Source organism: Mobula hypostoma, chromosome 3, assembly GCF_963921235.1.
Source record: "Mobula hypostoma chromosome 3, sMobHyp1.1, whole genome shotgun sequence".
Taxonomy (NCBI): Eukaryota; Metazoa; Chordata; class Chondrichthyes; order Myliobatiformes; family Myliobatidae; genus Mobula; species Mobula hypostoma.
The window spans coordinates 18,203,627-18,229,172 of NC_086099.1; the positions used below are offsets into that span (position 1 = coordinate 18,203,627).

General features: G+C 41.0%; 1 protein-coding gene across 3 annotated transcripts in view; it reads left to right on the forward strand.

The window, feature by feature from the left end:
• Positions 1–25,546, forward strand: part of rai14 (retinoic acid induced 14) — a 257,024-nt gene that overhangs the window by 93,772 nt on the left and 137,706 nt on the right. Inside the window, exons 1-2 of one of the 3 annotated variants that reach the window (XM_063042726.1) lie at positions 8,387–8,616; positions 18,124–18,254. In XM_063042726.1, the coding sequence (XP_062898796.1) occupies positions 8,578–8,616; positions 18,124–18,254 (170 nt within the window). In that variant the 5' untranslated portion in view covers positions 8,387–8,577. Of the gene's footprint in view, positions 1–8,386; positions 8,617–18,123; positions 18,255–25,546 lie in introns of those variants that run through there. The other 2 variants (XM_063042728.1, XM_063042727.1) reach the window with 2 other exon arrangements.

A 25,546-nucleotide genomic window follows, 5' to 3' on the forward strand; every position in this document is an offset into this window, starting at 1 on the left:
CCTGAGTCAGTGGTGGAGGCAGATACACTAGTGAAGTTTAAGAGACTACTAGACAGGTATATGGAGGAATCTAAGCTGGAGGGTTATATGGGAGGCAGTGTTTGAGGGTTGGCACAATATTGTGGGCTGAAGGGCCTGTATTGTGCTGTACTATTCTATATTCCATGTTCCAAAGTTATCAAATTTCATGACATATGCCAGTGATATTAAATCGAATTCTGATTCTGAATTAAAATGCGGATCCATTTCACTCAGTCATGAATTTAGTGACGAACACATCTTCAGTTATATATCTGTGCCTCATCCTTTTGGACTTGTTGGAAAGTTGATTGCTATCTGCTGGCCCTTTTGTTATTTGAAATGCCTGTCAAATCACCACATTAATCTCCACCTTGTAGTTATAAATAGTTTGTTTATTTATGGAACCATGGTTCAAAGGACAAGTGCGCTATAAACTGATTAAGGCAATTGGCAGACTTTTGTATTCTTCCACTACATAGACACTGGAGATTTGGGCTTGCTTGCAGAGGTGACATACTAAAATCTGTTGCTGGTGGATAGCACTTTGAGTCATGGTTTATGGAGTAAACTGTTAACTCTATAATAGTTATTCTGTGTTGTAGCTTTAGAGAGGGTATGGAGGACACTTAATTAAGAATATCATTCTATCAAATTCAGCAAGTGCATGGAATGCATTTTTTCCTACAGTAAAATACATAAAAAACAAGTTATAAAAATAATAGAACTTCACAGCTGTTCTTTTATATAGGTGAAAGCTGGGAATCTTTAAATTTTGTATGTATTTAGCTGAAAAATTGCACAAAACTACTTGCTTTAATCTTCAAAAGTTTTGGTTTGAGGCTTTAAAATTCTATTTCACGACCAAGGCTTAAGTATTTATGGGGAGTGGAAAATTCAGTGGGAGATGGCATTTAAGATTCTTCGCAATCTGAAGTTACAAAGTTTTGAAATGATCAGATTCATGCAGTGTGCAAGGAGAAGTGGAAACATATCCTGCAGGTAACCTCACATTTTGGCCACTTGTCACCTCTCATCCTAATTGCCAAAGGGATAAACCCAAGCTCGTTCATCCTTATTCCTCCTCAGACATGCTCTGTAATCCAGGCAGCATCCTGATAAACATCCTACACACCCTCTCTAAAGCTTCCACATATTTCTTACAACAATGAGACCAGAAATGAACACAGTATTTTGGAGCCAAGCTTTTGAAATAACCTCTATTCTCTACAAGCAAACATGAAGTTAACGCAAACATGAGGAAATCTGCAGACGCTGGAAATTCAAGCAACACACAGAAAAAAATGCTGGTGAACGCAGCAGGCCAGGCAGCATCCATAGGAAGGGGTACAGTCGACGTTTCGGGCCAAGACCCTTCGTCAGGACTAACTGAAAGAAGAGATAGTAAGAGATTCGAAAGTGGGAGGAGGAGGGGGAGATCTGAAGTGATAGGAGAAGACAGGAGGGGGAGGCATGGAGCTTAGAGCTGGAAAGTTGATTGGCAAAAGGGATACAAGGCTGGAGAAGGGAGAGGATCATGAGACGGGAGGCCTAGGGAGAAAGAAAGGGGAAGGGGAGCCCAGAGGATGTAGAGCAGGCAAGGAGTTATAGTGACAGGGACAGAGGGAGAAAATAGAGAGAGAGAAAAAAAGAGGAAAAAAATAAAAATAATAAATAAAGAAGGGAGGAGGTGCGAAGGGGAGGAGGGCCATTAACTGAAGTTTGAGAAGTTAATGTTCATGCCATCAGGTTGGAGGCTACCCAGACGGAATATAAAGTGTTGTTCCTCCAACCTGAGTGTGGCTTCATCTTTACAGTAGAGGAGGCCGTGGATAGACATATCAGAATGGGAATGATATGTGGAATTAAAATGTGTGGCCACTGGGAGATCCTGCTTTCTCTGGCGGACAGAGCGTAGGTGTTCAGCAAAACCATGTCCCAGTCTGCGTCGGGTCTTGCCAATATATAGAAGGCCGCATCGGGAGCACTGGACACGTGTATCACCCCAGCCGACTCACAGGTGAAGTGTCACCTCACCTGGAAGGACTGTCTGGGGCCCTGAATAGAGGTGAGGGAGGAAGTGTAAGGGCATGTGTAGCACTTGTTCTGCTTACAAGGATAAGTGCCAGGAGGGAGATTGGTGGGAAGGAATGGGGGGGGCAACGAATGGACAAAGGAGTTGCGTAGGGAGTGATCCCTGCGGAAAGCAGAAAGGGTGGGGGAGGAAAAGATGTGCTTGGTGATGGAATCCCGTTGGAGGTGGCGGAAGCTATGGAGGATTATATGTTGGACCTGGAGGCTGGTGCGGTGGTAGGTGAGGACAAGGGGAACCCTATCCCTAGTGGGGTGGCAGTAGAATTTGGTGAGAGCAGATGTGCGTGAAATGGGAGAGATGCGTTTGAGAGCAGAGTTGATGGTGGAGGAAGGGAAGCCCCTTTCTTTAAAAAAGCAGGACATCTCCTTCATCCTGGAATGAAAAGCCTCATCCTGAGAGCAGATACGGTGGAGACAGAGGAATTGCGAGAAGGGGATGGCATTTTTGCAAGAGACTGGGTGGGAAGAGGAATAGTCCAGGTAGCTGTGAGAGTCCATATGCTTATAGCAGACATCAGTAGATAGGCTGTCTCCAGAGACAGAGACAGAAAGATCTAGAAAGGGGAGGGAGGTGTCGGAAATGGACCAGGTAAACTTGAGGGCAGGGTGAAAGTTGGAGGCAAAGTTAATAAAGTCAATGAGCTCAGCATGCATGCAGGAAGCAGTGCCAATGCAGTCATCGATATAGCGGAGGCAAAATGGGGGACGGATACCGGTATAGGCTTGGAATATGGATCGTTCCACAAAGCCAACAAAAAGGCAGGCATAGCTGGGACCCATACGGGTGCCCATGGCTACACCTTTAGTTTGAAGGAAGTGGGAGGAGCGAAAGGAGAAATTATTAAGAGTAAAATTATTAAGAGAAATTATTAAGTTAACACATCCCTTTTGTGTATACAGTATTAGCTGATCAGCCTAATGCATTTCTTTTGTTCTTGAAATATCTCCTGTCCTTGGGTGCTGGTTTAAAGGTTAAATCTGCTGAAAATGTTGTGCAGATCTCTATCCCCTGGTCACAGTTATGCAGTATTACCAACTGGCAAAGCCTGATGCTGTTTCTTTATCACTGTTGAGCATTGAAGAATGTGATCTTAATCTAGCTCTTGCATGGTGAATATAACACCAACATTCGTGTTGAGAACAATGTAACCCGTGTTTGTCTGAGAAACTCCAAAAACTCTTTACAAAATTGTTCTTCTGTGTCCTTTCCACCTGGTGGTAACTTGTGCAGAGTAATTCCTACTGGGTCTCTTCTTGCTGCCTCCATCAGGAAGGTGGTACAGGAACCTCAAGACTCATGCCGCCAGGTTCAGGAACAGTTACCACTCCTCAAGTATCGGGCTTTTGAACCAGCGGGCATAACTTCACTGAACTGTTCCCAGAAGCTTTGTGAGTTCCCACTCACTTTGAAGGACTCTTCATCTCATGTTCCAGATATTAATTGGTTATTTATTTATTTTTCTTTTGTATTTGCAGTTTGTTGTCTTTTGCATAGTGGTTGTTTGTCCGTCCTGTTGGTTCTTCATTAATTATATTATGTTTTTGGATTTAGTGAGTATGCGGGCGAGAAAATGAATCTCAGGGTTGTATGTGGCGACGTATATGCACTTTGATAATTAAAATTTATTTTGAACTTTGGTAGCCTGTATAGTAGAGTGTATTTAGTCGTATAATGGCATTTGTGTTGTTTCTTAGCCAAGCCAAACATATCTGTCCTTGATTCCTCTCTTTAGTACTGCCACATTCTCTTCAATCAATACTACAGCTTTGATTTGCAGAACACCTTGGCTTACAAATTAATCTGCATATTTTCTGCTTAATGTAGGCTTGGCAAATATGCAGTCCTTGGCACCAGTTCCAATTTAGCAATACTCTAAAGAACAGCAGGGAAGGTGTCTTCATTTCTACTTTCAATAACACCTTTCTTCACAGCTCTCAACTAGGAATGATGCCATTAAAAAGAAAATCACACCACTACACAAGCTGGCAGTCTTTTTAAACCACTATTTTATTATCAAAGTACATACATATATGTCACCATATGCAGCCCTGAAATTTAACAAATCTATAGAATAGTAACTATAATAGAATCATTGAAACGCCACCCAACTAAGGTGTTCAACCAGAGTGCAACAAACTGTGCAAATGCAAAGAGATGAATCAATAACAATAAATAAATAACAAATAAATATCAAGAACTTAAAATGAAGAGTCCTTGAACACGAGTCCATTGGTTGTGGGAACATTTCAATGATGGGGCAAGTGAAGTTTGATTCAGGAGCCTGATGGTTGAGGGGTAGTAACTGGTGGTGTGAGTCCTAAGGCTCCTGTACCTCTTCAATGATGGCAGCTGGGTGGTGAGGGTCCCTAATGATGGATGCTGCTTTCCTGTGAGAGCGTTTCACATGCTTAATGTATTTGTCCTTGTCCTTCTCTTACCTGCATACAGGCAGAGGCTAAACAGCAAAATTCCAGAGATTAAGACAACAAAGGGGTGGTTGCAGGAACAAAGAACTCTGATTTACTTTTGAAAAGAAATGCATTAAAGGGGCATCTTCTTTGTGCAATGTTGTTCATTGGCAGGAGGTTGCCAAGGATCTGATTGTATTTGTGTTTTTTGAGAAGCCCCAAATGTTGAATAAGTTCAAGTGCATGCACTGCTCTCAACTTGAAAGTCATGGTCGCCCTTGCTGTCGGAGAGTTTGCCTCAGGACTTTTACAGGATTGCTGTGCTGAGTTAAATCACACAAATTGCAGCCTTGCAGAACTCATCTCAAGGCAGCTTTTGACAACACTGCACATCTCCCAAAAGTGTAAGCATTCATTGAAGGCAGTCATGCACTCGCTTCAAATCCCTGCCCAGTTAGGATCAGCCTACTTCAGTTATAATTCAGTATAACATGGTTAAAAATCTGATTTTGAGTAAAATCTGAAAATGCTGGAAACGTTCAGCAGATCAGCCAACATCCATGGAAAAAGAAAAATGCCTCAGGACTCTCACTACCTGGTTCAAGAACAGTTACTATCCCTCAACCATCAGGCTCTTGAACAAAAGGGGATAACTACACTCATTTAAGGACACTTATCTTGTTATTTCATGCTCGCTATTTATTGCTGTTTATTTATATCTGCATTTGCACAGTTTGTTGTTCATTGATCCTGTTTACAGTTACTGTTCTATAGATTTGCTAAGTATGCCCGCAGAGAAAGAATCTCTGGGTTGTATGTGGTGAAGTGTATGTACTATGACAGTGAGGTGTATGGGGTGTCAGGGAGGGGTAGCACCTCTGGTGGGGGAACATGTCACGTCCTTTTCAAGGCGGTTAGTCCACTTTTGGTCCCCACCTGGCACTCAGCTCTCACCTGTGGCTCCCCGTAGCTGTTTGCATGCGACAGCAGCCACACCCTGGGCAACGGCTTCGACAAGCCGGCTAAACCAGGTGAGGGTAGCCAACGGGTCTCAAACCCTCAGTGAGATAGGGAGTTGTCTATCCCAGTATGTGAAGACAGACTCCGGTGGATTGAGCAGGCGAGACCAATGGAAGGTCCTACAGTCAAGAAGGCGGTCTCTGCAAGCGTCGTGGAATGTGTAGAGCACGACAAGACACAGAAGACGTCCTGGTCATCCACCACACCTAGTCCCATCTCCAGCCGTCTGGACTCTGTCTTGTCACTGGATCCAGATGGGAATTGGAAAGAGAGAGTGAGGCAGACGCTGTGCAACTCTCTCTCACTTAAATCCAAATCACGCGCCAGTCTCGACACCATCATAATGGTGTTGAGGTCCTCATTGATGTCGACAATGGACAAACACACTATGATAACAAATTTCACTTTGAACTTTGATTTAATCATAATGTAATGTGGAACAGGGGGAAATATTACAGCAGAACAACTATTACTAAATAAAAAAAAGAACATAAGTATCAATTCCAGTGTTATTTTCATTTACTATCTGAATACATTGATGGTAAACGATGTGGGAGGTATGTGTTCTGATTTGTAGCAGGCATCTTAGAGCAGCGGTCCCCAATCACTGGGTTGCGGATCAGTGCTGGGCCGCAAGGCATGTGCTACCGGGCCGCGAGGAAGCGATATGATTTGGCGATATGAAACGATATGAGTCAGCTGCACCTTTCCTCATTCCCTGTCATGCACTGTTGAGCTTGAACACACGTGAGCTCATTACCCACGCATCATCTATGTCAGCGCGGGAAGGAGATCAACTCCTCGAGTTTGCAAATGACGGCGGGCGGAAAAGTATGTTTGACATAACATCTCTGCCGGCATTCCGGATCAAAGTCAAGGCTAAATGTCCTGAGATAGCCACGAAAGCACTGAAAACATCGCTTCCATTTCCAACATATCTCTGCAATGAATGCAACGAAAACTAAATTGCGGAATAGACTGGATATAAGGAACCCCCTTCGAGTATCGCTGTCTCCTATCACTCCTTGACAGGACCATCTTGTTGTAGGAAAACAAGCCCAGGGCTCCCACTGATTCAGCGATATTGGTGTGTTGCAATGATTTTATATGTTCATACGAGGAAAATATGTGCTGTGTGTTTAATATCCAAACGTTACTTAAAATGTTATGATGCTATTGACTTATAAGTGACTTATATAACCATATAACAATTACAGCACGGAAACAGGCCATCTCTGCCCTTCTAGTCCGTGCCGAATGCTACTCTCACCTAGTCCCACCAACCTGCACTCAGTCCAGAACCCTCCATTCCTTTCCTGTCCATAGACCTATCCAATTTTTCATGAAATGATAATATCGAACCTGCCTCTACCACTTCTGCTGGAAGTTCGTTCAACACTTACTTCAAACTCCCCTGTCCTCCCCTGATAATTGACTTATCACTATATTCATGCGAGGAAAATATGCACTGTGTGTTTAATACTAAATTCGTTAGATAAACCCTTTTAGAAACAAAATTGAGTGTATTAGCCACTTATCACCTATATTCTGGTCGTGATAAACACCACCCCCCCCCGAACAGAATTGCCAAAAACGATTTGTAGAAAAAAATCGGCACGTACACGCATGCGCACTGGTGCCCGCGCAAGGCTTCATGGTCATTGTAGTCTTCCTTAGGGTAAGCTCAACGTATTTGACTGCTACTCTTGTCCGTTGGCAACCCCACCCCACCCCCCCCCCCCCGCCCGGGTCAGCCGGTCCGCAAGAATATTGTCAATAATAAACTGGTCCGCAGTGCAGAAAAGGTTGGGGACCCCTGTCTTAGAGTGCAGCATATTGCATTTCGTCAGCTGGTTTTCTTTCTTGATTTAATTTTTATCTCCTGAAGACATCGACTCTCAGACAAGCGTGTGCGGTATCTGCGAGTGTGTGCAAAAGCAAACCTGCTTCTTTTCAATGTAGTGTTTTAATAACTTAACCTCTGCAGATGTTAGAATTCTCTTACTGGCAGCATTGAAGTTAGATCTGGTTTGAAATATTGAACTGAAGCAAATATATAGGACCGTTATTGGAAATACTCAAAAGCTTTCTCTCTCTTTTTGCACTACATATTTAATTTATTTTTATATATTCTCATTGTAATTTGTGTTTTTATTACTGTGCGTTGCAATGTACAAACAACAAATTTCAGTGCCAGTGATGTTGAACCTGATTCTGATTCAGAGTTGTGGAATGTGGCCTGGCTCTTTCAATACAGTATGTTTGTTTATAAATTGGAACAGAACAAAAATCGCCCCAACATCCAGGGTTATGACATAACATAAGCAGTATTTATTTTCTTAGTATCTGTGGATAAAGCCAGAAATTCAAAGGACTTTAATGCAATATCAATAATAGCCCAAGTATTATCTTATACTGCATTAATATTACTAATATACTTTCGCAAAACTATTAAATTGAGTATTGTAAGAGATTTTCTTCAGCTACCTCCCTGTTCAAACATTCAGTATCTTCAAATAATGCAACTTGTGAACGTAAACTAATAAAAACATCACCTGATACCAACCATTCCTTGTCTATTAAAAGCTTCCCGAAGTCAACAAATGAAGTATGCCTTATTAAGACAGTCAAGATATAATTGCCCAATTCCAGCTTCTATCATTAACGTTTTGAAGCAGAGCTGTCTCATTCTTTTCTAACTGTGCCAACATGGTGTCATCCTCCTCCTTGTATGCTTAAGTGAATAGTATGTCATTACAATTTGGTATCTCAGTAGCACACAAATGGCTCGTTCCAGATATCCTCTTGTATCATCTTACAATAGAAATTCTTTATGGTGCGAAGCTGAATGACAGTAGCCTCTGAACGATGGCAGAGTTCTGCTGAATAAGGTCTAGTGTTTATCTTCTCAATGCATTGCTTTGATTTATCCGTACCAAGAGAACTTGTTTCTGTGGAAATGTTAAAGCAACATACACTCTAGCAGATCTACCAGAAGTGAAGAGCAGGACATAAGTGAACAACCTCAGCAACACGATGAAACGTATATTTCTGTGTTCGTTTCTGTCTGCAGGTGTAAGTAACCCAATTAATATTTTTGTCCTTTTTTAAAGTCTAGTTGTAGTTCTTTTTAAGTTTCCTCTGGTTACGAATTGCATTACTGAGTAGACTATAAGTACATGGATTCCCTGTGGTTGTGCTTTGTAAATACAGTATAGAGTTAAAAGATCTCAAATTCAATTTTGTTGTCACCTCACTATACATGTATACAACCAAATGAAACAACGTGTCTCTGGAGCACGGTGCACCCACACAACATATATTACACACAGTACATAAATCAAAATATTATACTATAAGTTAGCAAGTCATAAGTGAAATTGCATGTAGTAAAGCACAGCACAGCGAAAGAGTAAACAGCTCGCTCTCCTAGTGATAAGACCTCGATGATGGTAGGGTATTCATTAGTTTCACGGCACGAGGGGAGAAGCTGTTACCCAGTCTGGCAGTCCTATTCCTGATGCTTCTATACCTCCTCTTGATGGTAGTGGGTAAAAGAGATTGTGTGATGGGTGGTAGAAGTTCCCAATAATGCTTTGGGCCCTTTGTCTGCAGCACTTCCAGTAAATGTCACAAAGGGAGGGGGAGGGAGACCCCGATGATCCTCTTGACTCTTTTTACTGTTTTGTGGTCCAGTGCCTCACAGCTTCTGTACCATACTGGACACTCGATGGTGCCTTGCTGAGAAAGGTGCCAGAGTGGGGACAGGTAGCTGTCGATGCCTCAATCTGCTCAGAAAGTGTAGATGCTGCTGTGCCTCTTGAATAGTGTGGTGGTGTGGTGGGTCTAGGTTAGATTGTCCGTTATGTGCACACCAAGGAACTTTATGCTCTTCATTCTCTCCGTGGCAGGATCTGGATTGATTTTAGGATTAAAATAAGGCTACTATCCCGAAAGGAAAGTGAAATACTTAAAATGCCCTTGATGGTGTTTTTTTTTAAGAGCACCTGAAATTTTGCTTTGGTTGAGACAAGCCATCTGAAGTTGCTGGCTTTTAGATTGTCTAGTTACTTTTCCTACAGCTCATAAATTTGCATTGTAACAGTAAATTGTTGGACCAAAGCAGCAGTCGCATTAAAATTTTTTCGTGTTATCCAGATTGCAAGTGTGAGATTTGGATAGAGTATATGAAAATAGGAATGGAATTCAGAGATGTTTGCTTTTTTATGGTAAAGTGAAAATAAATGGCTCGTCATACTAGTCCTTTCTAGATACAGTGGCATGCAAAAGATTGGGCACCCCTGGTCAAAATTTCTGTTACTGTGAATAGCTAAGCAAGTAAAAGATGAACTGATTTCCAAAAGGCATAAGGTTAAAGATGACACATTTCTTTAATATTTTAAGCAAGAAAACTTATCTATTTCTATCTTTTACAGTTTCAAAATAATAAAAAAGGAAAAGGGCCAGAAGCAAAAGTTTGGGCACCCTGCATGGCAGTGCTTAGTAACACCCCCTTTGGCAAGTATCACAGCTTGTGAACACTTTCTGTAGCCAGCTAAGTCTTTCAATTCTTGTTTGGGGGATTTTCGCCCATTCTTCCTTGCAAAAGGCTTCTAGTTCTGTGAGATTCTTGGGCCGTCTTGCATGCACTGCTCTTTTGAGGTCTATCCGCAGATTCTCAATCAAGTTTAGGTCAGGGGACCGTGAGGGCCATGGCAAAACCTTCAGCTTGCGCCTCTGAGGTAGTCCATTGTGGATTTTGAGGTGTGTTTACGTGTATTATCCTGTTGTAGAAGCCAACTTCTTTTCATCTTCGGCTTTCTTAGAGACGGTGTGATGTTTGCTTCCAGAATGTGCTGGTATTTAATTGAGTTCATTCTTCCCTCTACCAGTAAATGTTCCCCGTGCCACTGACTGCAACACAAGCCCAAAGCATGATTGATCCACCCCCATGCTTAACAGTTGGAGAGGGGTTCTTGTCATGAAATTCTGCACCTTTTTTTCTCCAGACGTACCTTTGCTCATTGCGGCCAAAAAGTTATATTTTAACTTCAGTCCACAGGACTTGTTTCCAAAATGCATCAGGCTTGTTTAGATGTTCCTTTGAACCTTTTGAATTGAACTTTTTGGCCGCATTGAGCAAAGGTATGATTGGGATTTCTGAATGGACATTGAACCTCACTACCTCACTACTTTTTTAAAATTTCTATTTTTGCACAACTTATTTAATTTAACTGTAATTAAAACTGTCCAACGCTTCACTGGCACCAGCCTACCCACCATCGAGGACATATATAGAGAAAGGTGCCAGAAAAAGGCCAGCAATATCATGAAGGATCCCACCACCCTTCTTATGGACTGCTCGTCCCACTCCCGTCGGGGAAGAGGTTACGCACCGCCAAGCTTCCCACCTATCAACATCTCCACCCACTAACCCAGACACCACCACTACCTGCACGTCACCTAGTGCCACTTTATGTATGTACAATCAGTCTATGTGTATAACGATTACTTGTACATTGTGTTTTACATTGATTTTATATTTATTGTTTTTGGTGTTCCTTATGCTTTTTTTGCTGCATGGGATCCAGAGTAACAATCATTTTGTACTCCTTGACACTCAAGCACCTCATCTTGATGAACAGGAGACCAGACAATGAGCTTTTGCTAGAATGGCAGTGCCGGGAGCACCAATAGACATTTTCAGGTCCACATACCCTTTGGCGTTGCTTCAAAATTGTTCGAAGTTCAAAGTAAATTTATTATCTCAGTAGATGTATAATCACCATACACTGCCTCAAGATTTATGTTCTTGCATGGATTTACAGAGAAAAAGAGTCATAGAGCACTACACAGAAGCAGGCCCTTTGGCCCATCTAGTTCGTGCCGACCTTTTGTTCTGCTTGGTCCCATTGTCCTCCATACCCCTCCCATCCATGTACTTATCCAAACTCCTCTCAAGTATCACAGTTGAACCCACTTCTGCAGGCAACTCGCTTCACACTTGTACTACCCTCTGAATGAAGGAGATCCCCCTTGCGTTCCCCTTAAGCATATTGTTTTTCACACTTAACTCATGACCTCTAGTTATAGTCTCACCCAATCTCAGTGAAAAGAGAGCTTGCTTGTTTTTAAAATGTAGTAGAATTTCACGAGAAACAGAGTCCTAGAGGGGTGGGGTTGATGGGTGGGTTTGTGAAGCTTCTATGTGCATGACCTTAATATAATCCCAAATGCTCTTTCTCCAGTTTGAGTAATCATTGTACAGAAGTTCCTACAAGTCAGTGGCAATGAACATAGAACAGCATGTTGCAGGCCCATTGGCCGATGAAGCATTGGACTAACCTTAGAGTAGGTTAAAAGTCATCTGTAAAGGTTGTCAAGATGTTGGCTAATCCAGCATAACCAAACAAAAGCAACTTTGTCCTTGATACTGAAGATGATGTCAAGTGAACATACTGATGCTTTTTTCCCCCAGTGAATTTGGAGGACTGTTACTATTTTTTTTGCCAGTGCTTTAGAATGTATGCTGCAGCTGGCGTATGTCTTGGAAGAAGGGCTCAGGCCAGGTCTGAAGTCTTGATCTTCAAAATTATTTTCCTTAGTTGACCGAAGGCCATGCTGATACATTGGTAGATTTTGTCATCAATGTCTTCCTGGTTTTAGAGCAGGGGTTCCCAACGTGGGATCAACGGACCCCTTGGTTAATGGTTTGGGTCCATGGCATAAAGGGCTGGAAACTCTTTTTCTAAAGGAAGAGGCAGTCTTCTACATTCTCACTGTGATTGTTTATTATATCTTATTTTAACACTTAGTTTTCAGTCAACTTCTTCAATGCATACTGTTATATAATTAAAACATTTTAGTCTTTGAGACTGTGCTGGTTTAGTGAACTTACAGACCAGAAGTAATCTGCAGGCTGTAGATTGTGTACACTGCAGATGTGAAAGACATTATATTTCAAACTAATTTTTTTTATCACTTATTCAGAAACTGTGTTGCTACCAAGGGCAGCATTAGTTGCTTTTTCTCTAACAGCTCTTAAATCGAATGGCTTGCCAGGACTTTTTATAATAGGAAATTACAATTCATCCACATTGGTGGTCTGGGGTAATGCATGCAAAATGCTGGTGGAACTCAGCAGGTCAGGTAGCATCTATAGAAAGGAATAATCAATTGATGTTACCAGCCGAGACACAAGGGTCTCGGCCTGAAACGTCGATGATTGCTCCTTTTCAAGATGCTACCTGACCTGCTGAGTTCCTCCAGCTTCTTGTCTGTATTGCTGTGGATTTCTAGCATCTTCAGAATCTCTTGTGTTTATGGTTGGTGGTCTGGACCAACCATAAGAAACATGGAAACATAGCCCTTCGGCACACAAAGCTATGCCGAACATGTCCTTACTATAGAAATTACCTAGGGTTACCCATAGTCCTCTAGTTTTCTAATTTCCATGCATCTATTCAGGAGTCTCTTAAAAGATCCTATCGTATCTGCCTCCACCACCGCTGCCGGCAGCCCATTCCACGCACCCACCACTCTCTGTGTAAAAAAAAAAACAACTTAGTCCTGACATCCCTTCTGTGCCTACTTCCAAGCACCTTAAAACTGTGCCCTCTCGCGTTAGCCATTTCAACCCTGAGAAGAAAGCCTCTGACTATCCACACGATCAATGCCTCTCATCATCTTATACACCTCTATCAGGTCACCTCTCATCTTCCGTAGCTCCAAGGAGGAAAAACCAAGTTCACTCAACCTATTCTCATAAGGCATGCTCCCCAATCCAGGCAACATCCTTGTTTATCTCCTCTGCACCCTTTCTATGGTTTCCACATCCTTCCTGTAGTCAGGCCACCAGAACTGAGCACAGTACTCCAAGTGGGGTTTGACCAGGGTCCTATATAGCTGCAACATTACCTCTGGGCTCTTAAATTTAATCCCCCGACTGATGAAGGCCAATGCACCATACGCCTTCTTACCACAGAGTTAACCTGTGCAGCAGCTTTGAGTGTCCCATGGACTCGGACCCCAAGAATCCTCTGATCCTCCGCACTGCCGAGAGTCTAAACACAAGATAAATCATAAAGTTGGCAGATTTCTACTCATCAGTACATCAGAGGGGATTTTTTTTAAGAAACATAATTTTTTCATAACTTTTTTAAAATTTAAGCACATTAATTGACTTTAACTTTAGGTGACATGGTAGGAAATAAGTATAATCTCTCGTTGTTAATTCAGGCATCTGGGTTACTAGTCCTGTAAATTAACTGCTGTACCTCCATATGACATCGCAGAATCAGGCCATTCAGCCCATTGAGTCAACTGTGCCATTCCATCATGGCTGATTTATTATCCCCCTCAACCCCATTCTCCTGCTTTGTAGTGAAAGTATAGATAATTTTCATAAACTGTTGAATGGCTTATATAGGACCATATGTAAATACCATTACTTATTCAATTACTATTTTAAAATCCTGTTAACTAAAAGATCTGCAATACGTGTTCATGGGCTAGGGAAATTGTTGCAGATATAAAGCTAATAAAGCATGCTGATTGTTTTCATTCAGTGACCATGTACCACTTAAACTGCAGGTAATTTCTTTAACCGAACGTTGGTGTATCTGTGGAATTCATTGCCACAGACAGCTGTGGAGGCCAAGTCATTGGGTATATTTAAAATGAAATTTGATAAGTTCACTATTAGAGAGGGCTTCAAAGGTTATGGGGAGAAGGCAAGAGAAGGGGGTTGAGAATAACAATAAATTAGCATGATGGAGTGGTGGAACAGACTCAGTGGGCCAAATGGCCTAATTCTGCTCCTATGTCTAATGGTTTTATGGTAATGCTGAAAACATCCTAATATAGTATTAATACCCTTAGATGCTATAAATAGCGTTTCGCTTTGGAAAAAAAAATATCCCTTCCTCTTCTCTGTGCCAACTTGGCTAGTCGATAGCATACACTGCTCCAAGTTAGATAGTTAAACATTTAAGCTCCTAACACACATTGTAAGCTAACTTTCCAAGTACAATACCAAGGGAGTGGTACATTGCTGAATGCTTCTTTTTTTAATGGATGAAAAGTTTAGCCAAGTTTTCGTTTGCTTGTTCTATGGGCTAAAAATATAAGTGGATGCAGTGAAAAAGGAGGGACGTCTCCAGAACTTTGACCAACAGTTCTGCCACATATAATGTCATACTTTTTTTTAATAACTAGTTGTTAGTCTCATTTCAAAACTCTTTTTTGGGGGAGGGGATAGCTACAGATTTTTTTTATGTAATGTGTTCATTCAAACTAATTAATTATGCCTGAATACTTATCTGGTACATTTCTATGAACTCTGACAGCCTTTGATATTTATCCTCAAGATTGCTCATGTACTGTTAGATGTTGAAAGAGTTGGGTATTATGGGTGAAGCACTCATGCTTTCAGTTTGGATTAGATTGGAAGACCTGTTTTAAAAAAAAAACGTGTTCACAAAAATCTCTCGCTCCAAAACATAAGGGAGAGAAATGTATTTATCCTGAAAATGTACTTACATGTCACTAACTTTGCTTCTTGTGCTTTTTTTTATCTTTGACAATTGTTGCATGTTCTGTCAACTCTTAGTTCTGTTCAGTCTACAGTCCTGCAGTTTCTTCTTCCCTAGTCCTGACAGGCTCATCTTTATCATGGATGTTCATTCCCTTTACTTATCCCAATATTTATTGCTAATTTATTATTATTTATTTTTGTATCTGCACAGTTCGTTGTATTCTGCACTCTGGTTGATCACTCAAGTTGGGCGGTCTTTCATTGATTCTGTTGTGGCGGTTATTCTATAGATTTATTGAGTATGCCCACAAGAAAATGTATCTCAAGGTTGTATATGGTGACATATATGTACTTTGACAATAAATCTACTTTGCACTTCACACCTTCACTCCATATCAGGATGATTTCGGGGCTCTGTGCTCTGCTTCTTGAGCACAGGCCCAGCCAGTTTCCCTCCACCAGCAAACTGGGTCACATATCTGAATTTCTTGGATTGAATAATTTCCCCTTCAACTCCACTTGCTTTAGCCAGATCAAAGGTGTAGCTTCAAATTATCAGATAGGTCCAGGCTATAGGTATCTTTTCAGAACAACTGTGTATGGCTGTGGAGGCCAAGCCATTGGGAATATTTAAAGTGGAGGTTGATAGGACCTTGATTAATAAAGACATCAAAAGATAAAGGGAGAAGGCAGGCAAATGGTGTTGAGAGAAATAATATATCAGTCATGATGGAATGGCAGAGCAGACTTGATGGGCTAAATGGCCTAATTCTGCTCCTATGCCTATTGACTCCACGCACCCAGCAGCTTAATCAGCTTATTTTTCTCTCCTTCCAATGTGTGATTAAAAAGTCTTATCTTGAAATGTTAGCTGTGTTTTTTTTCCCCACAGATGCAACCTGGCCAGCTGTTTCCAGAATTTTCTGATTTTATTTCAGACTTCCAACAGCTGCAGTTTGTTTGAATTTGTATTCAGTACAATGCCTAGTTGAATTTTGTGTTTCTGAAACCGGTTGATTAAGATTCAAAAATTCTTCCTTGGAGTGATTCTTTTTAATAAACTTTTTTTAACCTTTCACTGTGTCTTCGCAATGATATGAATCAGTTTAGAAGCTCAGTTAACAGGGTTATGGGAATGAACTTTTGTACTGTTGTTCAGGATCTTCATAATTGATGCTGCTAATGTTAACAAGTACTTCCCGCAACCCACCACTGCAAACTGTTTCTCAACAATTCTTAACAGGACATGGTTCTTATGAAGGCTGGGTCATAAAGAATTTTTAGCGTTGATTCATGTGAATGAATATTGTATGATATGATCTGAGTTGATTTCCATCCTGACCTTGCAGTGTGCTTTTTTTATTTAAGGGATTAATGAACGATGACAACAGTTACCTTGGCCCATCTCATTCATTGTCATCATAGCTTAGAATGTTGATGGCTAATTATGGTGGGACAGTTTGTTGGAAGCTAATAAATAACTTGAAATCATTTTTTTGTTTGAACTTGACTCATTTCACACAATAGATAAATCTGAAACAATTTGAAGTTATGAAGTTGTGGTACTATTAGTAATGTTAACATGCTCTTATGTTAATAGTAAAATTAAATGGATTGAGAGAAAATTGTGCTTGTATAGAAAACAGATACTCTGAAAAACCTCTCGTCTTTCAGCATTGGTTAGGAATAAAGAATAAGGTTTTATTTTGGATGAGCCTGTCAGTAGTCGATGGAAGGTGCTATATGTAGACTGATCATATGCTTAACAGCCTATGAATTAACATGGGCAACACACAAAATGCTGGAGGAACTCAATACATTGGGCAGATTCAATAGAGGGGAATAAACAGTCGATGATTTGGGTTGAGCCCCTTGACTAGGACTGGAAAGGAAGGCAGCAGAAGCCAGAATAAGTAGTTGGGGTGGGAGGGGAGGGGAAGGAGTACAAGCTAGCAGGTGATGGTTGAGACCAGGTAGGATGGTGGGTGGGAGGGTAAGAGAGGAGAGTTAAAGAAGCTGGGGGGGGGGTGGCGGATAGGTTCAAGAGGAAAAGGTAAAATGATAGGAAAGGACAGTGGACCATGGAAGAAAGTGAAAGGAGGAGGTGGGACCAGAGGGAGATGATGAGAAGGGGTGAGAGCAGAAGCACAGTGGGCATTGCGAAAAGCGAGAAGGGGAATGGGGGAGAACTTACCAGAAGTTGGAAAAAACTCTATTCATGCCATCAGGTTCGAGGTAACCAAGATGGAATGTGAGGTGTTGTTCCTCCAAGCTGAGTAATTATCCCTCTCCATACAGTAGCTGCTACGTGACCGGCTAAATTGTCCAGTATTTTGTAGGTGTTGCTCAAGCTTTCCAGCATCTGCAGAATCTCTGAATTAATATAAGCATTATCTGACTAAAACTATGATGACACTTTGAAGTCTCAATTAAATTACAAGCTCGCATTGCAGTCTTGGGTGCAGAATCTCTACTCCTGTCATGTTATTTTATTACAGCAGGTGTTTTGTTGGGTAGGTGTTAAATAAATCAAAATGCATAGTACGAAATCTGAAGAGTATTTGCATTAATCAGAATAGGAAAATACATTGGCAATTATAGACAAAGTTTTCTTATCAGCCTTTGTGTCTTCGCAACCACCTTGCATAGAAATTCATGATGCTATTCCCACAGGATCTGCTTGGGCAGAGAGCCAGTCAGTATCTTAAGCAGCTGATGTCAGCAGTTTTCAGTGGCATTCGCGGTGCAGCATATGCAATGTGATGGGTCTCTCACTAGTGCAGCTAAATGTTTTTATGGAGAATGCCTTGCAGGATCTGAAATTCTTTTGTCTAGATATGTGTGTCAACTGTAAGGTCTTTTCATTCAGCTTCCTTTTCAAATATTTGGGACCTGGGAGGGAAAATCTAAAGCCTGTCACGGATGTGCATCCGATTCTTCAAATTAGGTTTCTGATTAATGTATTGCTTGTGTCTGAGTTGTTTTAAGTGCCTGAACACACAATCCTGTATCTCCGCACTCATTCAGCTTTTCTTTCTGCATTGCAGGCACATGAGTGGAACAAAAATGATGAGCGACTATTGCAAGCTGTGGAACATGGCGATACCGAGAAAGTGGCAGCTCTCTTGGGCAAAAAAGGGACCAGTCCCGTCAAGCTGGATGGCGAGGGGAGATCTGCGTGAGTGAATCAAATACTGCCCCCCCCCGCATTTAAAAGTCTGTTTTGGGGGGGGAGGGATTAGTTTTGTTTTGGTTATCAATCTTTGTAAAAATTCCTTTTTTAAATTGTCCTATCTATTTTTAAATACTTCCTTTTAATTGATATGTCTTTACTGCTGTATTTTAGTGCAACTTTTAGTTGTAGAAAACAAGGCCAGAGTTGCTGCTCTGATAATGACGCATCTTGGTTAGAGCTAAGTGTTTAATGTAGATAATAAATTTGTGGCTTCTATCATTCCTAGTCTCAGATTCTAAATTATCCACATTATCTGACTTTGGGGGGGGTAAGTATCTGACAGTGACACATTCATTGTTGCAAATTGCTGCAGTCATATTGTGAAATTATTGATTCCCTTGTAAATTCTGTTTCATTGGCATTGATGCCTAACATCCTTTATTATAAATTAATCTGCATTGCTAATTGTATTAAAATGAAATATGGCATTTTGAAGTATAGTAGTGTCAATTTTTGTATATATTGCAAAAATCTTATTTAAAACTACCTTTGTAGTAAACGTGATTTATTGTGGTAGCAGTTAAATATTATCCCGTGCAGCTAGTGAGCTCCTATCCTCTCTTTTCTGAAGAAACCAGCTGCATAGAGCACCACTTCACTCACTTTTATAAAAAGCTTCACCTTGTCACCCTTACTGTACAGCCAGAATTTAGAAAAATGTCAAATCAGTTTTATGAGTATTGTGAGCAGTATTGTGCCCCTTATCTAAGAAAAGAGGGGCTGGCATTAAGGAGGGTCCAGACGAGGTTCGCAAGAATGATCCCTGGAATGAAGGGATTAACGTATGAGAAGTATTTGATGATTCTGCACCTGTACTCACTGGAATTTAGAAGAACGAGGGGTGGATCTCATTGAAACCTACCAAATAATGGAAGGCCTAGATAGAGTTGATGTGAAGAGGATATTTCCTGCAGTGGGGGAGTCTAGGACCAGAGTGCACAGCCTCAGAATAGGACAACACCTCTCTAAAACAGGCATGAGAAAGAATTTCTTTCGCCAGAGTGTAGTGAATCTGTGGAATTCATTGCAACAGGCAGCTGTGGAGGCCAAGTCTTTGCGCATATTTAAAGCAGAGGTTGATAGGCTCTTAAGTAGTAAGGGTGTCAAAGGTTACGGGGCGAAAGCAGAAGAACGAGGTTGAGAAGGCTACCATGATTGAATGGCAGCACTGACTCGATGGGCCAAATGGCCCAATTCTGCTCCTATATCTTATGGTCTTATAGTTGATCTTATGGATATTCCCACCATCACTGGGATGGAGTTGAATTTAAAAGGTAGTGAAAGGTTATTTTAAGAAGTGAAACACAATCACTTATTTAAAGCTACGCATGTCATTGAAAACTGACACCTCACCTTCAAACATTTAGTAGAGTTTGAGAAAATGTAGCCAGTTGTACCTTGGGAAAAACACACAACACAGGTCAGAGTGTTACAGTTCACCTACACTCAGTGGCCACTTTATTAGGTACCTGGTGTGGTCTTGTGCTGCTGTAGTCCATCCACTTCAAGGATCGATGTGCTGTGCGTTCAGAGATGCTCTTCTGCACACCACTGTTGTAACATGTGGTTATTTGAGTTACCGTCATCTTCCTGTTAGCTTGATCCAGTCTGGCCATTCTCCACTGACCTCTCTTTACTTGCAAGGCATTTTCACCCACAGAACTGCTGCTCACCTTTTTGTTTTTTTTGCACCATTCTTTATAAGCTCTAGAGACTTGTATGTGAAAATCCCAGGAGGGCGGCAATTTTTGAGATGCTCAAACCACCCTGTCTGTCTCCAACAATCATTCCATGCTTAAAGTCACTTAGATCATCTTTCTTCCCCGTTCAGGTGATTGGTTGACCATGTCTGTATCCATTGAGTTGCTGCCATGTGATTGGCTGATTAGATATTTGCATTAACAAGCGGGTGTACCTAATAAGGTGGCCACTAAGTGTATACATCCCAGACATAATGCTATAATGGAATTGTAGTTGTGTGTAGAAGAACTTTTGCTGTAAGCATCATCCACGACCTCCTGCTGAACAATGTGCATACAGAGATACCAGGAGAAGATCTAAGAGATGAGTTCTATAACTGATGTGAAAGTGACTGAATTGACATTGTTAAAGTTCGGTCATTCCAGGATCAATGTATCACTGCAGAAGTTCCTCAGGGCAGAATCTTTAACTAATTTCTTTTAAGTTACTTCATTTGCTTTTCTCCCCTCTCCGTATGGCTGGAGTGAATGGGATCAGAATCAGGTTTATTGTCACTGACATGTGTTGAGAAAATTGTTGGTTTGCAGCAGCAGATGCATAAAAATACTATAAGTTATAATAAAAATATATAAAAAATAAATAATGTAAAGAGAGGGCAATTTAGTGAGGACCACTCAGAAATCTGATGGCAGAGGGAAAGAAGCTGTTCCTAAATCATTGTTGAAGCTTCTGTAACACCTCCCTAATGGTAATAATGAGAAGAGGGCATGTCCTGGATGGTGAGGATCTGTAATAATGGATGCCACCATCTTGAGACATCGCTTTTTGAAGATGTCCCTCAATGGTGGGGAGACTGGATGTTGGTGAGGACGTTCACTGATTTAATGCAATATTAAATACCTATTGACCTCCACTTTAAATATACCCAATGACTTGGACTCCACAGCTGTATGTGACAATTCATTCCAAAGATTTGCCAGCTTCCAGGTAAAGAGATTCTTCCTCATCTCCATTCTAAAGGGACATCTTTTTTATTCTGAACCTGTGTCCTCTGGTGCCAGATCCTCCCACTATTGGAAACATCCTCTGCATCTCCATTCTATCCAGGTCTTTCAAACGTGTGGCTACATCATGACAACTTTACTCCTGCATCAGATATGACGTTAAGGTTATAGTTTAGCTTGGTCTCCGACTGCAGAATTATAATAAGGAACCTCATTATATAGAATATTCAATGCTGAACTTACATAATTAATTAATATAGCACTCCCGTTCTTTACCAGAATAAAATTGGTCGGGTGTGCAAATGAGTTCTTCTGCTTCACTGCTCTTTTTATATAGAGACAGGAAAAATAGCTGAAATTTGGTTCTAATGGCCTGTTGATGACTATACTTTGTGATTTTGAACGTATGCTGCTGTGCTGCTAATCTGTTTGATTAGTGACATGGTAGCACAGGATTTTACAACACTAGCTGGAAGATCGGGATTCGATTCCCACCACTGTCTATATGGAGACCCATGACTGCATAGGTTTTCTCCAGGTGCTCCAGTGTTGTCCCATTGGAGGGGTAGGTGGTGCTGAGGGAGCAATACGATTGCAGCAGGGCTTAGGCAAATTGGGAGAATGGCCACAAAAGTGGCAGGTGGAATACAGTGTTGGGGAAGTGTATGACAATGCATTTCTTTTGGGTAAAAGGAACAATAATGCAGACTATTGTCTAAATGGGGAGAAAATTCAACCATCAGAGGTGCAGAGGGACCTAGGAGTCCTTGTGCAAGACACCCAGAAGGTTAATTTACAGGTTGAGTCTGTGGTAAAGAAGGCAGTATTGGCATTTATTTCAAGGGGAATAGAATATAAAAACAGGCTTTATAAGACACTAGTCAGGCCGCACTTGGAGTATTGTCAACAGCTTTGGGCCCCATATCTCAGAAGGATTGTGCTGTCAGTAGAGAGAGTCCAGAGGAGGTTCACGAGGATGATTCCAGGAATGAAAGGGTTAACATATGAGGAGCGTTTGGCAGCTTTAGGCCTGTACTCACGGGAATTTAGAAGAATACGTGGGGATCTCATTGAAACATACCAAAAATGTTGAAAGGACTTGATAAGGTGGATGTGGAGAGGATGTTTCCTACGGTGGGCATATCCAGAACCAGAGGGCACAGCCTCTGAGGGGCGACCTTTTAGAACAGAGGTAAGGAGGAATTTTTTTTAGCCAGTGAAGAGTGAGTCTGTGGAATGCTTTGCCACAGACTGCAGTGGAGGTCAAGTCCATGGTTATATTTAAGGTGGAAATTGATAGTTTCCTGATTGGTCAGGGCATCAAAGGATATGATGAGAATGCAGGTGTGTGGGGTTGAGTGGGATCTGGGATCTGGGTTCAGGCATGGTGGAATGGCAGAGCAGATGTGATGGGCTAAACAGCCTAATCCTGCTCCTATGTCCTATGGTTTTATTCCAAGGATGAACAGTCAGAATTAGTGAGTTGTGAGCTTGCTGTGTTTGTGCCGGAAACATGGCGACACTTGCTGGCTGCCCAGCACAATCCTCACAGATTTTATTAGACGCGAGTGAGACATTTCACTGTACGTTTTGACGTGCATGTGACAAAGTTAATTTTTAAACCATCTTTATCTTTAAGTTGGGAAGGATACTGAACAGCTGAAGAATAAATTTTAAAGCAAATTTTGAAGCAAAGGTTGAGAAATGTGATGAATGCAGAAAATGGTGAAAATTTGGAGAAAAAGCTCAGAGCAAAACCATATTTGAAGCTTATTAAAATCTGTTTTCTGTTATTAGTATGGCAATCCCTGACATTTCAATCGCTTTTCTGTAACTATCAATTTGTGCATATTTTGTAAAATTTCAGAACTAGAACTATAGAATTCCTTATTTTCCAGCATTGCAAAGAGCCCGAGGTAAATTTTAAATGAATATTATTGCTGCAAATGCACCCCAAGGATATTGCCGGGACTGGAGGATCTGAGGTCAAATCCAATGTTTAAGAGAAGTTTGGATAGGTACCTGAATGGGAGAGGTATGGAGGGCTATGTTCCAGGTGCAGGTCAATGGGAGTGGACTTTTATTTGTCATGGATGAGAATGACTGGAAGGTCTGTTTCTGTGTTGTACTTTTCTATGACTCTAAATGCAGCACAACACTTCCACAATCTACAATGAAACGTAAGCTTCGGTTATGTATCTGTGAATTATCGTAACTACTTTCTCCCCTTATAATTTAATCATCCTGATTTTTTTTGATTCCTTGCAATGATTTTGTGATTTGTGTGTTTGTATGTGTACACTTACGTACATGTATTTGGCTCAAACAAGAACAAGAAAAGAACGAGATTTTCTCGAAGCGTGGTTCTCTACAGGCACATCGACATATATCCAGTATAGGAACCACTACGGGGAAAAGAGAAACAATGACGTCAACGGTCATCTCAGTAATCTTGGGATCGGGACAGCATAGCAAACACTTCCAGCGGGCCTCCCTCAAAGCTAGCTAATCAATATCTTCTACTGCTAAACTGCTCAGTGCTTGGAACCAGCCAACCAGATCACGCTGTCTAATCACTATCCATTCAGACCCCGGAGGAGTATATAAGCTGGCATTCTGAGGAGACAACACCCTCAGCTGCGCACTGATGATGACTTCTCAAATGGAACTGAAACTTCCGCAAATATTTTGCCAAGCTCGGCGATCAACCAAACTACCATGTATTTGCATGTTTCCGACATTTTTTCTGCCTCAGCTCCATTTCTCTTATTTCAATTTAATGTTTTTAAAGTCAGAACTAGGAAACTTATTTCACTTGCTAAAGGATTTTCTTTGTCGCAATTTTTTAAAAACCTGAACATGGCACCAGCAAGTGGGTTTTTAAGTGTGCCATGTCTTTATGCTTAACACGGGGCCTTCAATAAAGAAAAGATATCTTAATCTACACATTACAAACATAATATATTCCACTTAGTAAAGTGATGAACAAATTTCATTTTAATTTTACATCACAGATTTTAAACTAGCATTGAATAAAACATCCATTGGCTTCTGTAAACTCGTCAGTTGTTGGTTCTATCTTTTTTTTAATGAAGTAAAGTTCATACCCAAACTTTCATCTTCTGTTCTCATCTAATAACTTCATAGTAATGTTTGCCTTGAAATGTTACGAAGTTGAAGGAAGTTTATATTCTGTGTTTTCACCTATTAGTTCTTGTTGCTGTTTGTGCAGTTTGTTTGGCTTTTTTTGCATGGTGGGGGTGGAGTGGGGTTGTGGTTAGGGCTTGAAATTCTTGTTGCTGTTTGCGAGATTTGTTTTTCTACGTGTGTGTGGGGGGGGTGATGTTTTACTTTGAATGGCTTCCATGGTTTTCTTTTTTCGTGACTATCTAGAGAAGACGAGTCATGGCTGTATACTGCTTGTGTACTTTGATAATAAATGTATCTTGAACCTTAAGTATATTCTGTTAATTAAGAAAGGTTGGGAATGCTGGGCTGATTCTTAATGGAAAATGAAACATATTAAGATGAATAATTTGGTAATGAAGGAGATTTGAGAAACAGACAGGTTTGGAACCAGAGGATGTAAATACGAGCAGTCAGATTATTCTTTTGCATTTAATAGAGGATGAATGTGAGTGCTTTTCGGGTGCTGTTAAAAGAACAATACCAGGTGTGATTGGTAAGTTCCTGGCCTAAGGTAGAAGGAGTCAATTTTAGAAAACCTAACGCATTTATTTTTCATCATAGTCCCCTTCTACATTTACAGTGGTCATGGAGCATACGGATCCCTCCTTTGTAGAAGTCGGCGTCTTGGACCTCCAGTAAGTGGTCCACAGCAGGGGTGATTGATAAGTTCATGGCCTGAAGTAGAAGGAGATGAGTTATACAGCTCTCCTTACATGCACGTGCAGTTCAACTCTTTGAGTGATTATGCAGAAAGTTTGAAGTTAATAACTCATCGCCTCCTACCTTAGGCCACGAACTTATCAATCACCCCTGCTGTGGACCACTTGCTGGAGGTCAAAGACACCGACTTCTACAAAGAAGGGATCTGTATGCTCCACGACCGCTGTAAATGTAGGAGTAATGGTGTAATAGTGTAAATGTAGGAGGGGACTGTTTTGAAAGGTTTTCTAAAATTGGCTCCTTCTACCTTCAGGCCATGAACTTATCAGTCACCCCTCGTATAGTGAGGCTAACATTGAATTGAAGGTATTCAGAGAATACGTCAATTATTATGGTGCAGAATAGATGTCTGGAGCACTTATGTAGTACTCTAAAATTATTCATTATTTCAAAATTGCTTTGAATTCACTCCTTTGCAGTTTCTCATCTTTTAACACGTGGTTCAGATGCCATTTTGGTCTAAATTATGTTTCCTTAAAATCCACTGGTTCACTACTTAGTGCTATTAACACAAATGTAAATGCAGGTTCTGAACTGAGTCATAACTGACCTCAAGAAGAGAAGTGAAGGTTGACATTCATGTAAAGTTCGCATGCTGCAATTAGTCAGTGACATTTGAAC